The sequence below is a fragment of the Mus caroli genome, chromosome 2, assembly GCF_900094665.2.
Source record: "Mus caroli chromosome 2, CAROLI_EIJ_v1.1, whole genome shotgun sequence".
Taxonomy (NCBI): Eukaryota; Metazoa; Chordata; class Mammalia; order Rodentia; family Muridae; genus Mus; species Mus caroli.
The window spans coordinates 138,135,779-138,153,835 of NC_034571.1; the positions used below are offsets into that span (position 1 = coordinate 138,135,779).

The window sequence follows — 18,057 nt, forward strand, 5'->3', positions numbered from 1 at the left end:
AAACAAAGTTTAACTCCAAAAGAAATCATGTAAAGATAGTCAGGCAGTAAAGAAGCACTCAAAAGGCCCACATAAAATGACCATTACAATGTATGTTATGTTGGCATTCATTTTTTTTTCTTTGAGATAACATTTTGCTACATTCCTAGGCTAGCCTTAAACTCAGCTCCCAGTAATCCTCTATTTAGCTCTCAAGTGGTAGTTGGGACTACAAACATATATGTACCAGCTCTTGATTTATTAAAAGCTTTTACTTTAGAAAGGTCTTACTTTGAGATATTAAGGTTGGAGAGAATGAATTCTTTGTTCTCTCATAAAGGAATAATGTTTCCTTCAATCTATCACACCGCCTGTGCTTGTTAGGAGTGGACTCTGAAGAGCAAAGTCACTAATTTTTGTCTTCATGTGCATAAGCAACATACAGAGAACCTCTAGGAAGATGGCTTAGTTATGGAACTAGCATTCTGAACTGCTTTCACCTCCATCTTGAATCTGCACGAACTCAAGGACATTCAGTGGCAGATTCTTCCTGACTAGCATCCTTAGTAGTCAATGAAACTCAGGCTTGCGTACGTCTGAGCCTAGCGCTGGCCGAAAAGATCTGTCGCTTACCTACTAGTAGTACTGTTTTTTGGAACTTTTACAAAGTTATTTTATTTTCAAGACCCAATTTAGTAACATTATTGAACAGCTTTTATTCCCTTAGATGGATATACTTAAATTTAATAATCATTTGTTTACTAATGGTTCTTTTAGGTAGAAGCCAGTCTTGAAACAGTTCTAGGCATTGAGTGGTTAAAAAAGAAAAAAATGGCTATGAATTACAGGATGAGTAAAACCATGCCTCCAGGATTAGCCAAGTGCTATTTTAGTGTGAGCAAGAGCACCAACAAGGTTGTTACTGTCCAGTGCCAGTGCCTTCTCTGAGCACACAATCACTGTGGAGTTTTTGGACTCCTGTTGTTTAATGACAACTGTTAAACATCAGTTGTTAGAATTCACACATTCTGAGGCATGTTGGGAGATATATAGTTTCTAGGCAACTATAACTGCAGAATTCACAAAGCTTGGGACTGGCAGTAGTGCGATGGTGAATCATACTTAACACAGACATTAACAAAATAAATCCAAGATTTCCCAAACTGAATAGAGGACACTGTGCCTCAGCATCTGTGAATGCAGGGGACACTGCCTCACCATCTGTGTATGCAGGCCATTGTTTTCTAAACAGCTACTACAAAACTTAACTAGTTTGAGAGAAAAACTGAAGCCAAACTAAAATGTTCCTGACAAATAAAGACTTGGGGTCAAAAAATACAGTCACTATAAATCAGTTCAGATATTCGGAGGTAAAACTATAGCCCAAGTCCATTTAATTCTATGAGAAGTAGACACATGATGCTAAAAGGCAGTAGGGGCAGGGGAAGGTGTGCTGTTGGAACGAGATTGACATCAGCATATTCCTTTTCTAATGGAATCATCAAAATGAGGTGCCACCATACTACTGCTTGTTTGAGAAAACTGAAAATCAATGGAAACTGTACAGCCACCACATGGAGGTGTTAGAGTTGGACTCAAGTTTTGTGGTTTTAGAGACATGAAATCTAAAAGTTTCAGATTCATGAACACCATCATGATAAACCTGTGTCTATTCCTGGAGAATGGTCCTTGAACACTGAATTTAGTCTGCAGTTCGACTTAACGTATGTGCTAAGCACATGAACTCCATCTAACAAAGACAATAGGAGCAAATGCTAGAAATGCTCGGACTCAAGTAACAAAACTTAGAAAAAAATTCTTTTACTTGCAGTTTCTCACCCATAGTTAAACCCGAGAGCATTTTAAAAAATAATTCAAAGATGCCAAACAACTCCTTACTGAGTAAATACATAAAAAACATTTAGGAGTCAAAGTTCTAAACTGTTCATTTATAAAAAGCAATTATAACATTTAAAAAGATGAGGATTCACTCTCATCAATGTCCTTATCTGGCTCCTGTTCGGCAGCTTCTCTTTCCTGTTGCTGTTTCTTCCACAGCTTGGCCATCGCCAGAAGCTTGAGGTTAGGCTGGTTGGCAGCATCCTCTGGAAAGATGTAGTCATAGTATTCTTCCCATCCAGCGTCAGACTGCAGAAATAAACACATTAATTAAAAGGTGAGCAGACACGCAGCTGGAGCATGCTTCATTCAGAAGGCAGAATGAAGAACGTGTCTGGGGAACCTACAGTCTCAATTCAACTATGGTGCCGTGGAAAGCAACCTCAGATCCTGCTGTAGGTGGAACAAAGGGCAGAGCCACTGTGCAGATGAGGTTACTGCAGCACTACACTGGCTCAATGAGAGTGAAGGACCAAGTGGGAGGAAGCTAGACATCTAAGCACAGGGGCTCCACAGGCAATCAGGTACTCAGTGCCTCCACACACCTTGCAGTCGTACATTTACAATGTAAACAAATGTGAGGTGGCTCAGCTGCTGAGAGCACTAGTTGCTCTTACAGAGGACTCAGGTTAGGTTTCTGGCACCTGCATGGTGGCTCCCAACCACCCAGTAGCTTCACTTCTAAGGGGTCCAATATCACTTTCTGATCTCCGAGGACACCAGGAATGCATGTGGTACACATATACCCATGCATGCAAAGCATTCAAAATAAGTTTTTTTTTTTTTTAATTTGAGTTTTTACTTAATATTTAGTAGCAGAGGCCACATAGTGTGTAGTATTTGGACTCCTAGCTCAGTTCCAACTGAGCATAGCTATTATTTCTAAATATTATCTTAAAATGGAGGCTTTCCTCATCTCCTACTTTCCACCCCTCAGTTCCAGGCTTTTAAAAACATGCACTAGATCATCTTCAACCCAAGTCTCTCAAGTCCACCCTTATGAGATGCTAGCATTCTAGACATATGTAAAGGTCTTCAATGATTCCCACCAAACTTGCTCTACCCTGCAAAGCCTCAGGATTGGCTTCCTTCTAAAAGGTGAAGCTCCCCCAACCCACCCCCATTCAACAAACAGCAGCTTCATATAGTTCCTAGACTCCACTTTCACTCGGAAGCCTCTGCCCCTGCCCTGTCCTAGTAGCCGGACTACAAGGGGCTCCTTATCCAGGTTGTCTGCATCTGCTTTGAAAAATTCAAATAGTACTCCAAAGCACAGATTTCAAAGTCAGATGCATTTCTACTTCTTTGACATGGGGGAAACAACCCCGGTACTGAGCCCTTACCCCGTCGTCGGCCTGGACCTTTCTTCTCTTCTTCACCTTTTCTGGCATGAGTTTGTCTACTCTCTCCTTATCTGATACTGTTCCAAATTCATCTTCAAAACTTCTCCAGGATTCCAGCAACATAAGCCTCTCTTCTTTTTCTTCACAGTTTCTCATGGTTTTGTTAGCTTCTTCATAAATCTGCCTGCACTTAGCCACACTTCCTTCTTTCCCAGACGATAACTCAAACTGAGCAAAACTGATCCATACCTTACCAAAAACAAAACCAAAAAACAAACAACAACAAACACAGAACAAAATTAACCATGTCAGCCAGAAGAAACAAACAGAGACCATAAAGTTAGTTTCTCCAGATCATGATGTATCTACTGATAATGAATCACAGATTGATACATTGAACATATGCCTCAGTGTCAGTGGAGAAGCAGTCTTCTGCTTTTAGATGTTAGACGTAGGTTTTGTTTTTTTTTTCTTAAGATTTATTTATTTATTTTATGCACATGAGCACACTATAAGCTGTCTTCAGACACACCAGAAGAGGGCATCAGATCTCATTACAGATGGTTGTGAACCACCATGTGGTTCCTGGGAATTGAACTCAGGACCTTTGGAAGAGCAGTCAGTGCTCTTAACCACTGAGCCATCTCTCCAGCCCCAACATAGTTTTAAAGTTATAGGAAAAACTTCTTTAACCCTGTGATGCCCAAGAGATGCACGGCAACATAAACAACGATCTGGCAGGTCTAAGCTCAATATTTGTAAGTCCTCTGGGAACAACAGACTTTAAGAACAAAGTCATTTAAAATAGTTTGTCTACAAACATCAAAACTGCTGTACAAACAAAATGAGAGACTATTAAAAAAGTACAGGATACCTTGACATGCTGTGTTCGCTGAAGCAATTGTCGGTAAAGGTTTCGTGTTCTTTCAGTTTCTTCCTGCTCAATCTCAAAATCAATATATGATTTCCAAAGTACCTAAGAAAAATAATGGGTCAATCTTAGCACTAAGAAAGCCACATGCCCCTATAGTTCAGCCATCCTGATCTATCACCAGGAATAAAGACTTTGACTTAACAATTAGACTGCATGTGCATGGATGGTAATACTAGCATTTAGAAGCTTGCCAAAATGTAACTACAATTTTACACAGGAAAAAGGGTTTTGGATTCAGGTTTATATTTTCTTTTTAAATGCTTAACATAACCAAAACTTGTCAAGAATTCCAGGTACTTTCATGATGCTGCCCATGTGGTTAACTTTTAGGAAGAAGATTGGCCAGATTAGCCACTGTGCGTTCTTACCCCATACCAAATTGGTATTAAGCTAAAAGCATTAAAGATTTATTTAATGTATACAAGTACTCTATCTGCAGGTACACCTAGATGCCAGAAGAGGGCATCATATCACATGGATGTTTGCAAGCCACCATGTGGTTGTTGGGAATTGAACTCAGGACCCCTGGAAGATCAGCTAAGCCTTCTCTCCAACCCTGAGTTCAAAAACATTAACTGCTCATCACAGTCACAAGGACAAAAACGGGCAAGGATGAGGGAGCTGGCAGTCTAGTAGAGTAGAGGAAGTGTGCCACAGGTGAAACCAGCAGTGTAGGAAGCTCTGCTCTAATGTAGGGTCACGTTAGTACAAGATTGACTGGCGGCTAGGACAGTCCTGTGGCTTACCTACTGAAGGCAAGCCGCAGCAGTATACTAGGAAGATCATGGTCCCGGCAAAACTACCCTATGGGCAGAGATATGTAGTCTCCACCCCCATTTCCTTTGTTCCAGATGTGGGGCCTACAGCTGGTTCCTTACCGGGCTTGTCCTCTTCATCCCCTTACCCTTCCTTCCCTGTTAGCTGTGTGGGGATTGCTGCTGACACTCCCCTGTTCACTTTCTTATTCAACAAACAGCAGAATCCTAATCAGAGTGGAAAAGACTGTAATATTATAATGGCTGGATCACTTTTATACTTTGTTTAGGTGGTTAGCTAAGGGGGAATACTTGAGAAGTATCTAAAATACATTCAACTTGGGATCTCACCTCTGGCATATCCAAGCGTGGCTGGCTGATGGCTAATTCATAGATTGCCCGAGCTCTCTCAATATCACCAAGGATTGTCTCTAATTCTGCAAACTTAATCCACGAGGTACAATTTTCAGGTCCAAATTCCAAAAACTTTTCATAAAGTTTCCTGCATCTGTCAAATTCTCGAAGCTGCAGTTCCAGTTCTATGTACCCTTTGAATAACTTGTTCTTCGGACATTTGCCTATGGAAGTTCCCTGGAGAATAAAAGGGCCAAGGCCACTGTTATACTCATGGTTCAACCTTAGTCCCTGTGAATCTGTCCTAGAAGCTGGAGTCGAGTATGGCAGGCTTCTAGTATGGATGCTGTGCTATCATACAGTCTGCTCGCTCATCAGGCACTCAGCTGACACTGGGGGCCTGTGCTCACTGGGGCCTCATTAGCTACAGGTAATACTGCAGAATTCTACGACTACTGGGTTTTATACCTCCCCAGAATCCCCTAAAAATATGGATGTCAAACATACAAACCTTTAAATAAAAGGTAATCAAGCCTAATTTTCTACTGCCCACAGGAAGCAAATAATTTATCTGAAGGAAAACTGTATGTATACACTGTAGTTTATCCTATTGAGACATGCTATGAAAAATTATGAGGAAGGTGCATTCAGGCTACTAATTCCAGACTACTAACCTGGGGACAGATCTAGTAACTGGTAGCTATAGACATTTCTCAGATTTTTTTCTTTTGTTTTGAAGACAGGGTTTCTCTGTGTAGCTCTGGTTATCTAAGAACTCATTCTGTAGACCAGGCTGGTCTTGAACTCAGAGATTTGCCCTGCCTGTGCCTCTCAAGCACAGGGATTGAAGGCCTGTGCCACCACCAGCTTAAGTGCTGTCTTTGTATCTCTTGACAAGTTCATGCACATAAACAATACACCTTGATCGTATTCACCCCCAATTCCCCTCTTGTACTCTCCTGTAACAGGTACCGCCCACCTTCATGTCACCCTGAGTACAGGTAGTTTTGCCTATATGAGCACCAGCAGCCCATCAGCAACTACAGCCCTGAAGAAAATGACTTCGTCCTCCTCAGCAGTCATCAGCTGTCAAAAGCCCCTCTGCTGGAGGTGGAGTCTCAGGAGCCCTGTCCAATTCTTGCAGGATGGCTTGATCTCCTGCAAGTCTCCTGCGGGCCAGTGATGCTGCTGTGAATTTGAGTTACAGTCATACCATGTCCAGAAGACACTTCCCAGCACTCCTCCCTACCATCCTGGTCTTACACTCTTCTACCTCTCCTCCTGCAATGGCTCCTGGGCCTTGCGTGGATATAGAAGGGGGCTTTACTTATGTCCCTCTTAGTATGAGCACTCGGCAGTCACTTATTCCGGGCTCTGAGTTTTCTAATATGTCTCAGTCTATACACACACACACACACATGGGCTCTAGTTTTCTAATATGTCTCAGTCTACACACACACACACACATACACACACACACACGCTCTAGTTTTCTAATATGTCTCAGTCTATACACACACACACACGATACCATTTCTGTTGCTCCCCTCCCGCTGAATTCTTTTTCTTTTCTTTTTTTGAGACAAGGTCTTGCTATATAGTCCAGGCAAGGCTGGCCTTAATGGTTATGTCACTACACTCTGCTTTCTTGCTTCTTTTCAATAGAAACCATACAAACTTAAGTGTGAAGATTTTTTTTTTTTTTGGTTTTAAAGTGTTTATTGTAGAAAGGGAGGGGAAGAAAGAGAGGGACGGAGACAGAGACGGAGAGGGAGAGGGAGAGAGAGGAAGTAGAGGCCAGCCATGGCCATGTGGAGAGAGAGGGTAAGGGAAGGCGGAGAGACGGGGAGCAAGGGAGCAAGAATAAGAGCAAGTGTGAAGATCTTCACTGCCTCATAAAACTTAATGAAACATGCCAATCCTTTCTTTACTTACCAAAGCTCTTCTGGCAAATGGCAGATTTTTCTGTCTTATTTCAAACTGTGCATAATATAACCACATTTTGGCAAATGTGAACTACAAAACACAAGCACAAAAAAATCTGGTTTAAGAGGTGCATTTAAATTTAATTTAAATTAACCAAAGGCTACTGGCAAAATTTCTGGATGAGAAGGGATGCATTTTATTTGTTTTAAGCAAAGATGGCATTTATCAACAGTTAGAAACATACCAGGAGGCTGGTGAGCTGGCTCAGTGAATGATGGTACCAGCTGTCAGGCATGACCCTGGTATTTAATCTCCAACTCCCCAAAGCTGTCTTCTATGGCATATGCACAGCCCTCCTCCCATAAATAAAACATATAATAATAAAAACCTATATACACACAGATGATGACCTAGACAGATACTGTACTACATAGCATGTACATGGCAGCTACAGCTTTGAATTTTTATGGGCTGCTTATAAGTTGGTAAATATCCTATTTCTAAGAACTCAATTCAGTCAGTAGTAAGCAGGACTTTTTGTTTCTCATTTTGGGAAATGCAATAGAGGTAGCATTTTAACATCTGCAAAGAAGCCATGTGTTCAACCACACAAGCAGGCTCTCAGTTATCAGAAGACCCACTTGGACTCTCCATGTCTGTGTTCTATCTTCTTTCTTCCAATCTGTCTCTCTGAATCACACCCCCCCAACACACACCCCTGGATTTCTACACTGGTAACTGCATTACTGACTTGTCATAACACAAACTGTTCTATGAAACTAGGGTGTTTCCTCAGGCAAAGACCACCTCTTGTTTAATATTTTCATGGTGCTACTCACTTGAAAATTCAGTTGATACATATAATTTTATGTAGTAAAACAGGATTTTTGACCCAGCAAGTGTACCTTTTTGTGAGGAATTAGTTCCAAAGACGCTTGATATACCTGTCTTGTTCTCTCAGGATCCTGTATCAAGATGATAAATAGATAAATAAATAAATAAAGTTAATACTTACGTCATCAATTAATTTCATGCCTGTAGTAAAAACAGACCTCCATTTCTCAAGGTGCTATTTTTAAATATTGATCTCATTTATGATAAAAAATAGCAACTACTATTGATCAAACTTTTTTCTAAGAGTAACAATGTGGCCATCAAAGTTTGAAAGCACAATGTAGAGAGGCCTGAGCCTGCCAGCAGATGTCTCAGATGAACAGAGGACAGTCTTTACCTATTACCTAATCCTGGAAAGGCCACTTGATTTTTACCAATCTGGCCATGATCTTTATTTGTGATCAAAGACATTATTAGGTACTATATGTAATTAAACTGCTTCACTGGTCCACTGTTTTAAATGCTAGCTATCTTACTGTGCCTCAACGTTTTAAGATAAAACACCATCAAGTCCTTTTTTTTTTTTTTTTTTTCTGAGACAGGGTTTGTCTGTGTAGCCCTGGCTGTCCTGGAACTCACTCTGTAGACCAGGCTGGCCTTGAACTCAAGAGATTTGCCTGCCTCTGTCTCCTGAGTGCTGGGATTAAAGGCGTGTGCCATCACGCCCGGCTACCACCATGCCTTAACAGGCATAGTTTGAATGATTTAAATTGATGGATTAAAAAAAAAATTAAAACTGTTTGTCTCAAAGATTGTAGCTATCAGTTACTACGCAGAGCAGGCAAAGCCATGATACTGAGTAAGGAAGGTACTCACGGCTGCCCCACATTCATCTTCTCACCTTGGCCTCCAGCTCTTCATAGAGTGCATAGTTAACCCAAAGGTAGATGTAGCGCTTCCAGTGTCTCTTCTCCTGGATGGGTGGCACATTGGCAATGGCTCTCTCATAGACTTCCCGCACAGTGTCAGCTTCAGCATCACTTTCCACCAAGCGTAAATAATCAAACCATGCATCATAATTGTGTGGATTAGCCTAGAAAAACCCCCAGCTTAATCAATAAAAACAGAACCAAGAGCCAGACTTCACAGGCTGTCAGAACTGTAAGGAAACATCAAACTTGCTATATTTTAGCAATTTTTCCCTTAAGATTTTTACCTGCTATCTCTGTTTAAAACATCATCCCTAAGATTGTACAAAAGGAACATAAAAGGTTGCTGGCTAGGGACCTTGAAGCAGAGACTCTTTTCTCTGCTGCCATCATGTAACAGAACTGCTTGATAATGACATTCCATTGTTTCTAAGACAGGGTCTCACTCCATATCCTAGGCTAGCCTGAACTCATAATTATCTTGCCTTGGCCTCCCCAGTCCTGGGACAACATAGGCTTGAGCTACTTACTGTATATAGCTTTCAACTTGTATACATGCATTTTTACACATATGGTTGAATACCATTCTGTTGATAATGAAATTACAATGGGTATATATCAGACTAAATCAGGGAACCCATCTTTCAAATAACAGTAATTTTTTTCCTGAACACATTTTACTGACCTACCACTTTACTTAACACCAGACTTAGTCCTTTGCTAGAAGCTATCTCAATCTGACTAAGCAAAAGATCTACAGAACAGTGAGAGAAAATCCTGTTATCTTTGACTGAAATCAAAAGGATATATCACAGAGATAAGAGCAGAGCTGTCTATTGCAGGTCTCTCGCTCATGCCAAGCAGGTGTTTGGAACCATCTCTGACCTTCCCATCCTTTTCCAAACATGAGCTCAAATATATGCCGTATTTCTTTTCATGCATGGACTTGATATGAAACCTAGGCTGGCCTCAAACTAACACCTTTTCTGCCTCTCTCTCCCAAGTGATAGGACCCACATTTCTTGTTTGCTCAGTTTAAGGTCTTTGCACCTGGGAATGGCAGAGTAAATCCAAGTCTGGCTTGCTCTCCTTCTGACCAGTCACATTCACTCTAGTTTGTCTGAAATAGCTGTCAAGTCTGCTAAGGCATCATCGAGAGAGTAATCAGTAGCCCCACTTGCTGGTATGTGCGCAGGCCAGAGAACTCTCACATGAACCATCTACAGCAGTGCCCACCTTCACTTCTTCTTCATACTGGAATCTCCGTTTGCTCACGATGATATCTTCTATACCCCTCCGGTCACCAAACTTCTTCTCAAAGATGGTATAGTTTTTAAAGAGTTCTTGGGCCTCTTGTTTTGAAATCCTATCCAGGGCATATTTGTAGATAACTCGTACCCTTTCAAACTAAAAGAAGGTAGGAAGATCATCATCTAAAACATAATCTCATTTTACTCACACCTTGAGAATAACTGAAACTTATTATTTACAAATTAAATTTTGAGGCCTCGATCAGAAAGGATTCGTATTTAATAAAATAGTTCTATATTTAATAGCTCTACATTAACCTTTCCCTATTTAGTACTGTCATAAACCTTCTCCATCCTGGATCCTCTCCCAGGCTGGTAGGCAACATCTCCACGGCATGCCTGCTCACGCCCAAAGCCCCATGAGTCTGCTTTGGTTCCTCTCGTGCTCTCCTCTCCTTCAGTGGCTCTTTGAACAAGTGTCAATCTATTTTTATCTCCTTTTCTCCTCTGCCCTGCTGCTGACCCACCTCCTTTCCTAAATCTCACTGGATTCCCTGGTTTTACCGCCTGCCTCCTTGGTGGTTAGTGCTGATGATCAAACCCAGAACTTGACTTGTATTCCCAAGTGCTCTCCTACCGAGCTACATCCTCAGCCCCCCCCTGGCTTCACTCTTGCTGTGCCCCTACCCTTCTCCAAAGTACTTTCATGAACTAGCCAGAAGCTCACTAAAATATTGTCCAGTCACAGTCCCACTTAAAACCTTCTAATCTGTGCCTCCTAGAGACAAGCTGACCCCTCCAATTCTGACCCCTTCTTTTCTGTGTACACCATGGAAAAAAAGAACTGGCTTATTTGTGGGCCAATCTGTTTCCATTCTACATTATCTCCTTTGCTTGGTTGCATTGGTTCTTTGCCTCCCAAGCTCACTATCTGTAAGACCCTTGAATCCAGGATACCAAATGACTCTCATCAGGTTATACATGTACTTCTGTGTTTCTGAGAAAGGTCTATATGTACTGTGCTGCCTTCAGTCATGCTTCTACTGCCTCAGCCTGAGTCAGTCCTCAATTTTGTGAGAGTTGGGGTTGGAGACATGTGCCAAGACACCTAAATCCAGGTATTCATCTTTAAAGATGTAATTTTCACACAGAGCAGAATGAAATTAAGACAGTTACTGTAATGATCACTCAGCTCCAATGTAGAGCTCAGCAATACATGCATTCTGTTCCGTATTAAATTATGGTTTTTCTCTAGAAAACATTTTCTCTATGGATAAGCAAATAAAATGAAACAGAGATGAACTCATTGTGACTTACTTCTTTCTGGTTTTCCTCAAATTTAGCAAAGGCCACATAGAGGTGTTCGTCCATATGCTCATCCCCAAAAAACTCCACCGCTCTCTCGTAGACTTTCCGCGCATGAGCAAAGTAAGCATGCTTCTCTTCAAATCTTGCATACTTGATCCAGTTCTTCACAGCAGGGTGCACGAGCACAAGTACAGGCGGGGAGTGAAGGAAAGAGCAGGCAGGACAACATGGCTAAGCCAGTAACAGGCTGGTGCTGGCCCAGTGACAGTGTGCATGCACAGCACATGCCAAAGGTTCAACACCCACACAACAGACCCCAAATCTTACTAACCTCCCAAACTCCAACAATTCCAAATACAAGTGGGGATGAGCACACACAAAGGAGGCCAGCAACTAACCCACAGCCTGAGAGGTCGCCTTACTCTTCTGACCTCCCTTCAACGCTGACTCAGCATTGTAGCGGTGGGACAAAGTCTGAAGCCAAAGAAAACCTCAACCCGGTTACAAACCATGTGATCTTCAACAAATTGTCTGTCTCAGTTTTTTTCATGTGTGGAAAGGGAAAAATACTATCAACTTCACCCATCATTGCTTTATGAAATGAGGAAATGTTTATGAAGCTTAGCACTTTCTGGCCATGGCCAATAAAAAGCACCTATTCCATTAAATGCTCATTACAACAGTCTACCCACAAGGAAAGAACAAACTGCCACAGAAAGAGAGCTGCTATCTAAAGCTAAAGACAAATTTTTAATTGTCATCTATTAACAGAGCACATCAGCCTTCCCTGAAGAAGCCAATAATTTCCACAGTGAAAATACACTCAAGGGGAGCAAGGATGTTAAGACCATCAGCTCTGAGGTTGATTTCCTGGGTCAAATACCCCTATGCCACCACCTGAGACCCTCATCAAGTTGCTTAATCAGTTTCCTCACTTGTTGAATGGGGTAGTTCCTGCACTTCAGGGTTTTCCCAAGCACTGACAGTATTAAGTGCTCAGGGTCACATCAGCTACAAACCAAGTGTTCCTCAAGTCTCTATACCATTGAATGAGTAAGACACTATTGAATGAGTAGAGACAACTGAAGATCTTAATGTTGCACAATAAGGTTCTCACTGCTTACAGCAGTTCTGGAAAGCCAGTAAGAACTCAGTCACTGAATGCCAAACCACTGATCCTAGGAAGAATATGTGTGCACACATCTCCCACAGACCACAGTGTTAAATTCTAAAGCCAGCACATCCTATTTTCGTGTGTGTGTGTGTGTGTGTGTATACGCAAAAGCTCATATGGGTGCAAGAGGCCAGAGGCTGACATCAGGTATCTTATTTAGTTGCTCCCCACCTCATTTTTTGATATGGGGCCTCTCACTGAGCCTGGAGCTTACTTATTCAACTAGACTGACTAGCCTAAAGGTCTTGGAATCCTCCTGTCTCCACCTCCCCAGTGCTGGAATTACAGATATATGCTGGGTGCAGCTTTATAAATGCTTGCTATGGATCCAAACATGGGCCTATTGTGCACCAAGTACTTCGGCAACTAAGTCATCTACTCATGTGTTTGTGGTTCAGAGCACCAATCAACTAGCTTTAGGCTGTCCCTCTCTCTGTAGGTGTCACAACCTTGATCCACTGGCTTCAGAGAGGGAGAGCGCTCCTTGTGGACACAGTGAGTTGCTCTTGCCTTCACACTCAGGCATCACTATATACTGCTGAAGTGGACTTCAGCCATTGTTCTATACATGTCTACAAATGACTGCTAAAGCATAGCAATTATTAATTTGGGAACTCCAAATAAATTTCAGTAAGTGTGGCAATTTGCAAACAAGGCGCCTCTGGGTGATGAGCATCAGAGATCCGTTTCTAACAGTGGTTTCACAAACACCATCTTCCACTTGTTAACATTGCTCTGTTTTCTATAGTGCTGAAGCCTAAACTCACGGTCTCAAAATATGTTAGGCACATGCTCTATACGCAGGTATATACCTAGACTTCACCATTTTTAGTTTTTAATTTTTCTTGTATAGAAAAGACACAAAGGCTCAAGGAACTAGATGACTCTGGAGTCATTTATTAGCTGGAGTCGCAGCTAGAAAGCAGTGAACTCTAATGAGTTCCATTAGCAGTGCCAATGAGCAATGCAGACCTCTGGTTCTAGCAGCTAGGACTTTGTGCAAACCCAAAAACGAACCCACAATATCTCTGAAAAGACTCAAATGACCCAGTCTACACATTTTTATTTGACCAGTTTCTAACTCTACAGAAAATTGTCAAAGGGACGAAACTTGCCTTCCTAGCTTCCAATGTCACATTAATAGCTACATGTCTTTACTGTGACAGCTTTTTGGGAGGTAGACACCCATGACAGCCATGTACCACTAATACCTTATTCAAAGGATATAGCGTTCATAGATGGTGCGGGCCCGCTCCACCTCTTTGTATCTCAGCTCGAAGTTGATGTAGGAGTGCCAGGCCTGCTCCTCAGGCTGCCATTCCATCCAGCGTTCAAACACCTGGCGGGCACCAGCAACGTTGCCCAACATCTCCTCCATGTATGTGTACTTATACCTGACAAAATCATCCAAAGACGCCTGCTATGGTCAAAATGACTCGGGAGGAAAAGTATAGCTTTGACACTTCTAACGCTTTGTTAAAGGAAAGATTTTAAGGTTTTTTTGTTTTGTTTTTTTTTTGTTTTTCCAAGACAGGGTTTTTCTATGTAGCCTTGGCTATCCTGGAACCAGGTGGGCCTCAGACTCAGATATCCATCTGCCTCTGCCTCCTAAGTCTAGAGACTAAAGGTGTGTGCCACCATTGCCTGGTTGATTCTAAGTTTTATCTTTCCAAGATGTTTAAGCAAATGTTTTCTTATTAAAATATAAACCTGAAAAAGAATTAAGCATGGGGGAGGAAAGCTTCATTAAGAAGCTTCTTATGAATAAAAAATTGTACTAAACATTTAAGTTTGATTACATAGCCATGGGACATTAGAATTATGACTCATAGATTATGTGACATTAAAAAACAGTATATATTCTTTTAAAAAATAGAATATAATAATCAACACATACAACTATTATAATTGCAATAAACCTAATACACAATTAAGTGGTATTTGCTAGTTCACAAAGACTGCTTTGTGCAATGAGCAGCTTACCAGAACTGGTTGACGCGTGGCAGAGTTGTGATGGCCCGGTCCCAGATGTTTCGGGCATGGTTGACCTGCCGGTTCTTCATCTCCATTTCTGCATATTTCAGCCAGAGGGTAATATTTCGGTAGTCGACATCTAAAGCACGCTCGTATATGGATCGAGCCCTTAACAAATAAGACATGGAGAGCATCAAAGGCAGCACCGGTGAGAGATGCAGCAGCCACCGCACAGTAGCTGCAAGGCCCTCCTGTGTTGTTAGGCATCTATCTATTATGGGCCACCTTCTGGTCATAAAAAGAGGAAAAGCAATGATGTTCTCAAGTTATCGTACAATCTTTAGAGACAGCATGCAATTATTTCATAATGTCATGAGCAGTACAGTCAAGGTCTAGACAGGAAACACAGTGAGAAATAACAATGTTTGGTGAAACAGGCTAAGTTGCAGAAACTCCAGAACCAAGAACGGGAGAGATAGTTTTAGTTTGTTCAGAAGTCAAGGTTGGTGTAAAAGGGCACCTTAAATGGCGCAGTAAAGAGCAATGGCTCGGGACTGGCAAGGACATGGTCACAGTGGAACACGGGCACGAGGGAGAGTGCAGAAAGACTGGCTGGGCAACAGGAAGTGAAGGCCACCCACAATTTTTATCTTGACAACAGATTTCAGGAGAACACATCTATTTTTGAAACAACTAGTTTGAAACAATATTAAATTAACACAGGAAACAGATAAAACACTGCTGTCTTTAGTGACAGGAGTACGAGAGCAGCAAGACTCATATGTAGAACCTCCCGAGACACTCCACGACCGTCCTTCCCAGTACCCACTGCCTCAGAGGGCTACATGGAAAAGAAGCTGGAAATTACTGACACAGCACAGGTCCATGCTTCACCCTTCTTAGATTTCATGTGCTCATTTACACACTCTTTGTAGACAGACACTATAGTCATGGCAATTTTACCTTTGAATTTCCTTTAGACTTTCCTCCCATTGTGCGTATTTTATCCAGTTGCTAATCACAGTCCTATTTTTTCTTATGTTATCTTCAAAAGTCTGAAAGGCAAAGGGGGAGCGGGGAGCAGTACAGTAAAGAGAAAATGACTTTGCTTTTCGTTATGATATACACTTCCTAAAAGAAATTACATCCTAGATGCCGAGGAACAGCAACTTTCCTCCAGAAGGGTATCAGTGACAGGTGCTTCTCTAAAGTTTATGGAGACAAGAAAAATGTAGGGGTAGCTATTGCAAGATTTTGCTTTTCTCTGTAACAATTAACAAGGAGTACTTTAATATAATTTATAGAACTTCCCATATAACTTCCATAATATTCGTGGATTAAATAATTCCCAATATTCACCTGAGGTCCCATCACATAGGCTCTCTGGGAGCTCTCTCCCAGGCCCTCATTCCCACTGTGGGCAGCAACTGGGACAGATTGCACAGTGCATTCTAAGGGACTCACCTTCCTTTTCCGGAGTTTGTAATCGTTTAATTCTTCCTCATCTGTGATCTTCTGCTGAGGTGGAGGTGGGAGGAGCTCGAGTTCTCTCTCTTTAGCTTCTCGGAGGAGCTGCTCGGCAGTTATCTGCACTTCAGCCGGCGCCTTGTTCTTCACCTTTTAAGAAAAAGAGACATTCCTAATTTGGGTAGTGCTCTCCATGCAAGATTTAAAAACCCTTGTATATTTTCCAGGACATAAACTTCCTAAGAATGGCAGGGCAGTGGTGGTGCACGCCTTTAATCCCAGCACTTGGGAGGCAGAGCCAAGCGGATTTCTGAGTTCAAGGCCAAGCTGGTCTACAAAGTGAGTTCCAGGACAGCCAGGGCTATACATATACAGAGAAACCCTGTCTCAAAAGAAAAAAAGCCTTCCTAAGAATGTGCCCAAGATACCATCTTTGAATAACATCTTCAATTCTCCATGAGGGGCAGGGGGAAAAAAAAAAAAAATCACACTCCTTCCTCTTTATAACCTGGTTAAGAGAACTCCTCTACATACTTTAATCCCTCTAGTGGACAAGTTGGTTTTCCATGACATTTTAGGCCAACTGAAATTTGTTTTTACTAAGTCTCCATCATTAGCCTGTAAGCTTTTAGAGCACATGAAGCTATAGTTCCAACACAGGAGCTTAAAAGTCAAATGTGTTCAAGTGCAGATGGACCCTAAGTTCTAATTGGCCTTTTTACTGCTGTGATAGAACATCACCAACAAAAGCAACCTGCAGAGGAAAGAGCTGACTGATTGGCTTACACAACTGGACCACAGTTCATCATGAATGGAAGACAGGGCAGGAAGCTGGAGGCATACCAGCTGTGCTCAGTCTGCTCTCACAGACTACTCCGGAGCCCCTGCCCAGGTGTGGCACTGCCCAAGTGTGTGTGTGTGGGGGGGGCGTCCGAATCAATTGGTAATCAAGAAAATGCCTCACACACTTGCCTGCAAGCAAGCTTAGGGACGAATTTTCTTAGTCCAGATGCCTCTTCCTAGATAACTTTATCTTGTGTCAAGCTGTCAAAAATTTAGTCAGCATATGTTCCCTGGCTTTTATGACTCAGGATGGGGGATTGGGGGCGGGGAGCTACCACATTAGACTTTTACAATAATTACATGTGGAAATAAGAACTTGTCTCAAGACAAAATGGCCAAACCAGACTTCCAGAGAATGACTGTATATGATGGCTAAGTGCAAGACTTCACACTTATTAAGCACTGATGAAGTATCAACCACAGTTGGAAATATAATAATTTACTGTCTAACCTAAATTTTATGCCATTGCACAGAGCCTATCCTCTGCCATTCTCTCCACTGCCTGACTTTGACGTAGCCTAAGTGTTAGCTTCCTTCACAAAGTTTACCCTCAAGTTTATAGGCACCCTTCTGGCTCTTGCCCATGGCATATCTACACTACTTGGATACATCTATCAGGGTTGCCATTTCGCTCTCTCTCCAGTTTTAGTGGAGCACTCTCGCCCGGAGTAAAAGTAGGGGATCCCCAGAGACTAGCAAAGCAAACAGTTTACCGAACCGAACCGATGCTTTACAACCCTGGAAGGAAGGCTGGGCAGACGCGAGACGAGCTCGGAGTGACAAGACCCTGCGCCACCTCACCGACCACCTGTCTTCTTGGACCACGGCAGAGATTGCTGTCTCGAATCTCTGGTGGCCGAGACCGCAGATGCTGTTCGGGGGCTCCTCCCGGTCGCCTACCTTGGCCACTTTAGGAATGCGCTGTTTCCCGGCCGCCGTGGAGGCCGCCATGACTGAAGCCGTGGAACGCGAGCTATCCTGGCGGACAACCGGACTTGAGAAAAGCACTTCGAACCGGCCCGCACAACAGAGTCAGCCACAACAAACTAGATACCGGAACCGGAACCGGAACTTGCGAAGGCGACCT

General features: G+C 42.3%; 1 protein-coding gene across 1 annotated transcript; it reads right to left on the reverse strand.

Annotated features, from left to right (window-relative positions):
* Nucleotides 1-1,784: 1,784 nt before the first annotated feature.
* Nucleotides 1,785-18,052, reverse strand: Crnkl1 (crooked neck pre-mRNA splicing factor 1). The gene is made up of 14 exons (XM_021181921.2): nucleotides 17,871-18,052; nucleotides 16,124-16,276; nucleotides 15,623-15,714; nucleotides 14,669-14,827; nucleotides 13,913-14,079; nucleotides 11,521-11,699; nucleotides 10,190-10,360; nucleotides 8,926-9,117; nucleotides 8,096-8,155; nucleotides 7,200-7,280; nucleotides 5,262-5,501; nucleotides 4,096-4,197; nucleotides 3,222-3,470; nucleotides 1,785-2,127 (listed from the first exon to the last, which is right to left on the reverse strand). Exons 1-14 carry the CDS (start codon nucleotides 17,919-17,921, stop codon nucleotides 1,951-1,953), a joined length of 2,073 nt encoding a protein of 690 aa, XP_021037580.1. The 5' UTR covers nucleotides 17,922-18,052; the 3' UTR covers nucleotides 1,785-1,950.
* Nucleotides 18,053-18,057: the final 5 nt, after the last annotated feature.

Excerpts from the sequence above, each read along its gene's own strand:
- Crnkl1 (XM_021181921.2), bottom strand. The coding sequence starts at position 17,921 with ATGGCGGCCTCCACGGCGGCCGGGAAACAGCGCATTCCTAAAGTGGCC. Across the intron at positions 16,277-17,870 it reads GCATTCCTAAAGTGGCCAAG|GTGAAGAACAAGGCGCCGGC; the intron begins GTAGGCGACCGG and ends TTTTCTTAAAAG. Across the intron at positions 15,715-16,123 it reads ACAAACTCCGGAAAAGGAAG|ACTTTTGAAGATAACATAAG; the intron begins GTGAGTCCCTTA and ends TTTGCCTTTCAG.